Raw genomic sequence first — 4,685 nt, 5'->3', positions numbered from 1 at the left:
TCTGCCGCGCTATGTTTGCTAATTAGAAAAATTCGCACTCAGACAACTAAACATTATCAAGCAACTACAGTTTTAGAATCTTACCTGAAGAACAATAGGTCCTTTCTATCAGAGAAGACAGCAAGAGGAAAACACAAAAATAGGTAGACATGATCGTTTCCTGAGGAAGCACGAGGAAAGTCGGCAAATTGCTACGTTGGACGAAACTGTGATAAGCGGAAGCTTATTCACAAACACGTTAAAATTGACACTGATCTCTTTGAGTCAAACAGATAGTATCAATTTTAACGTGTTTGTGAATGAGCTTCCGCTTACGTAGGTTTTACTGAGCCAATAATTATCATTTAGCTGACAATGTTTCGATTATCATTGGTAATTTATATCTGTCTGTAGTTTTGTAGCTGGTTAGTTAAATAAGGCAACATATGTCTTTATAAACAGGTGAAAACTCACTAATTAGATATCATGAGCTGTACCGTTATATGACCAATTTTGGTAAAATGTGTTATTTCTCAAGTATGAATTTCCTGAGATCATGTTCATCAATTTCTTTTCTTCAGTTAATCTTATCGACCGTGAAGACAAATGTACCGTCATGGGGTATTCATAGCGTTATATTACGACTGAGAGAATTACTTCAATTAAGTGGCTGCGAGCAGGCATATTAATCGTTAATGTTTAATCTGCCCTGCAGTTGAAATTGACGCGCACGCATTCGCAATTTTCCTTACTTAACATGCAAGCCGGTATTATCAAGAGAGATGTTTTCCTTGGTTTTGTTTTAACTTTAGGGAAGTGAAATTTTTAATCGTGTAATCACAGTAGCAAACCTCGGTAAATGGCGGAAAAATCAAAAGTAAGCCAGGAATAAAACACAAAAAGCGGTGATAAACATATTAAACTTACGCATTTTAATAACTTGACGTTTCGTATGCTACGCAACATACATTTTCAAAAGTGGAATAAAGACCTTTACAATTTTTGAAAACTATATATGAAATGTAAATAAGGGGTCTGGAAACGAGATTAAGAAACATCTGTTTCTTAACAGTAAAACAATAAAAGCCTAAGCTTATTAATAAAGTATCAGCTTCTCACTGCTGACGTTTACATTAAGAGCCGGCTTAAGTTCTTGGATAAGCAAAGTTTCTTTAATTTTACAATGATAATCTGTTTTACCAGAAGCTAGAATATCAGAATGATCCCACTTGATGTTGTGACCTGTGGCTTTTATATGGTCCACAATGGCTGATGTGGGGTCATTCTTAGTGAGAGCCCTGAAATGTTCCGTTTTCCTATCACGAAGCCGTCGTTTTGTTTTGCCTATGTAAAAGTCACTGCAGTCCCAGCAAGCAGCTTTATAAATGACCTTAGATTTCTGTGAACGATTTAGACGGTCCTTGTATTGAAAGAAAGATTTGATTCGGCGAGTGCTTTGAAAAATTATCTTAAGATTGACAAATGAACAGAAATTATATACACATGATTTCAGACGCTTAGAGATTTGGTCACTTTGTACACCTAAGTAAGGTAATAAGATGATAATATCTTTCTTCGGAACCGTAGGTCTCTATTCCACTTTTGAAAATGTATGTTGCGTAGCATACGAAACGTCAAGTTATTAAAATGCGTAAGTTTAATATGTTTATCACCGTACCGCTATTTGTGTTTTATTCCTCGTTAAACTACGATGGCCCAAGAACAAAAGCCTTTATGAAAAAGTAAGCCAACCCAGGTTTGTCAACAGTTGAACGCCTCCTCAGGCATGGTTTAGCTCAGTAACCGACGGTAACCGAGTAAAAGCAGACGTTGTCCCGAGATCTTGGCAGCAAGTGTCTACGCGTGCAGTGCGTAAAGAAGAGAAAAATAGACAAAGATTCCTCCTAATGTAAGTAGATTTCAAGTCAGCAGCCAAAAAAGCTGAATAAACTCATGTTTAGGCAAAGAAATCCCGGACTGCTGTTTCCCGTTCATCGTCAAGTGCCAAAAGCGTTTTCCCCGGGGGGATATTCCCAGAATAGTTGGGTTGGGGTGTGCGCCCCGCTTCCCAAAACCCTTACCCTATATATGACCAAAATAGCCAAAATCAGCTAAAATCGATACCCTATTTATGACCAAAACGGCTGAAAAACCGTACCCTTTGGGGCCGCACATACCTATATAGCTCATATAAGGGAGTCCCCCCCCCCCCGGGCCGTTTCCTTTTTGTTGGAAGCTCAGCAGCTTAGTAGCAGCGTTCAGGCAGGCGCAACTAGAAGAAGACCTACCAGAAAGAGAGAGAGAGAAAAAATCATAATTGAGGTCTATGGAGAACAAAAGCAAATGTTAGAATTTAAAGCAGCCCCGAATAAGAAGAAGTACCGGTAGACATTAACGTAGCCCGGCCTCCGTGGCAGATGCCGTTTCAGGTTTTTTGCGGGAAGAGGTTCAGCGAGATATAACATATCAAACTTACGCTTAACAGTCTGGGGTCAGTCAAAAACACGCTAATTTTCGAACATTTTCTTCTTTTTCGTGTATTCCATTTGAATTGCTATCTTTCTTACCTTCAGTTTTATAAAACTAACATATATAAGCTTTCTATACCACTGCATTTGAAGGCAATCATTAAAATATTTCGTTCGGGTTTTTTTAGACTTTTGGTTAGCGATTCAGACATGTCGAAGAGACGTTCATGCCACATGCAAGTACTGGCCGTAGAGTCTGGGGCTAGAACTCTAAGGCGCATGCACAAAACTGGTCATTACCGCGAAATACGAAAAGAGGAATAAATTTGGCGCAATTTGATGTATAATACATGAGGTTTAATTATTGTTTGGGTTCGGGAAATGGGACTCGAAGTTTACGCACTGGTGATTTTGTCCTCGCTGGCTCTTTTTACGGTGGCGGTAGATGCACAAAACGATTTTGGCGAGGAAACCAGTGCTCCACAAGGGGATAAATTGCCTCGGTTTACTTACGAAATAAGCAGTTAAGTAAAAATGCGTTAATTCAAACCCGTTTCATTTTGTTAATGTTTTGTTTTTTCATCGAAATGATTTCTTTATTTTTATTTTTTATTTTTTAATCAGCTATCTCATATATTCTCTGTCGAAGAAGCCTGTTGAGGAACCAAACGACGAAAGTGCCGCACAGTTCCTTCAACAAGAAACGCGAAATCGCCATTTTCATCCCATTTGACTCCCAGAAAACGGTCTAAGGCCTGGTTTGAATTAATTCGATACACAGTCTTTCCTCGTTCTTTCCTTGATTTCCCTACTGATGCAAGCCCTCTATCAAACACATCCTGATCAATTCTAATTTCAATGCGAGTAGCTGGATCGTCCTTTCGGCCAGATCAACTTTCTTTTTATTTCACGATATAGCTCTGCGTGAAATAATTCCGCACGGTCGTCAAAAGAAGGAGCAGAAGGAATAAAAAGAGGTTCCATCCGCTGGAAAAGAATGTCATCGGTACCGCACGACCGCCACTCATCGTACCGCTCACTATAACCGAAAATTACTCCGCGGGAAGAAGAAGCATTAAACTAAATATATCTACGCTCACTTAGCCCAAACATCTAGAAGGTCTGCGATATTTTGGCGCTGTTTTAAACTACTCGCTTTCGCACTATGTCTCTGCCAGTTGGGGGCCACGGAAGTGAGAAATGCAAAACGTTGATTGACAGAATCGAAGCGGAAGTGATAGTGGTGCTTGTTCTGATTGGTCAGTTTTAATTCCGGAAGTTTGATGATTTTATTCCGGAAATACAATTCTGCTTCAAGGCCGAAAGAATTGTCATTTCGTATTTGGAAGAATTCAGAAATTTTATGACCGTTATGTCAAGAAATTTTGTTTCTCCTGACAATAAGAGTTAAGTAAAGTAGGAGAAAATTTTGCCGATGTTAATGCTAAGGTAAGTTTGTGATATGAGACGACGAGGTTCTTGTTAATTGGGGACCTTTTCGGTCATGCGATTCAGAAAGAGCTTGAAAATTAGATTGATGTTCGTTTGCCACAAGTGGTTTGACTTCGACTGTCAGAAGCAAGTGCTGTATATCGTTTTGGCTGGCCACAATACTTTTATTGCCGGATCCCCCGGTAGTGGAAAGTCCTTTCTCCTAAAGCAAATTTCTGAGCGCACAAAGAAAGCGGTAAGTGTAACGAGCTAACGAGGAATCTTATGCCGGTCTGTCGGCTTTCGCAATGACCAAACATTTTCATACAACGTCATGATGGACGAAACTCGCTAAACCATCAAAGCTTCTTTTTTAGCAATACGTATTTGTTGTAGAATTTTGTAACTCAATCATTTTCATTTTCATTCAGCTTCTCGCTTTAGCGACTTCAATTGGCGAGGATGCTGGATGAAAATGTTGATCTTTTAAAAGTGGCCAGCGGGTCCACGGAGTCTTTCAAATTTTCGCGGAGCAGGTTTGAAAAAAGAGTAAATGTACACAAATGCATTCATCACAAACGATAAATCTATCGCTATTTTACACAAAACCCGTTTTTTTCCTTTCTAGTTTGGGAAATGAGAAGCTTGAAGTTTGACTAGTGTTAAACTTGGAAGTGGAGCATGTCTGTCCCAAAAGAATGATCTTGATGGTGGTTCCATACTGACAGTAGGTAAAAGGTTGCTATTTTTGCCCGTTGCCTCCCCTAACCTGGCAAAAAATTTATTCTACTGGGCCACTGTTTACAA

The 4,685-nt window shown here is 39.4% G+C and overlaps 1 protein-coding gene across 1 annotated transcript; it reads left to right on the top strand.

The window, feature by feature from the left end:
• Nucleotides 1-3,951: 3,951 nt before the first annotated feature.
• LOC149110082 (uncharacterized) lies at nucleotides 3,952-4,351 on the top strand. Its single transcript, XM_089292073.1, has 2 exons — nucleotides 3,952-4,134; nucleotides 4,310-4,351. The coding sequence occupies exons 1-2, from the start codon at nucleotides 3,952-3,954 to the stop codon at nucleotides 4,349-4,351; spliced, it is 225 nt and encodes a 74-aa protein (XP_089148199.1).
• The last annotated feature ends 334 nt before the right edge of the window (nucleotides 4,352-4,685 follow it).

The sequence above is a fragment of the Orbicella faveolata genome, unplaced genomic scaffold, assembly GCF_042242905.1.
Source record: "Orbicella faveolata isolate gen_17 unplaced genomic scaffold, um_ofav_v1 contig_24, whole genome shotgun sequence".
NCBI classification, from domain to species: domain Eukaryota; kingdom Metazoa; phylum Cnidaria; class Anthozoa; order Scleractinia; family Merulinidae; genus Orbicella; species Orbicella faveolata.
This window is presented reverse-complemented; position numbering and strand designations above follow the sequence as displayed.

Excerpts from the sequence above, each read along its gene's own strand:
- LOC149110082 (XM_089292073.1), top strand. The coding sequence starts at position 3,952 with ATGCGATTCAGAAAGAGCTTGAAAATTAGATTGATGTTCGTTTGCCAC. Across the intron at positions 4,135-4,309 it reads CTGAGCGCACAAAGAAAGCG|CTTCTCGCTTTAGCGACTTC; the intron begins GTAAGTGTAACG and ends ATTTTCATTCAG.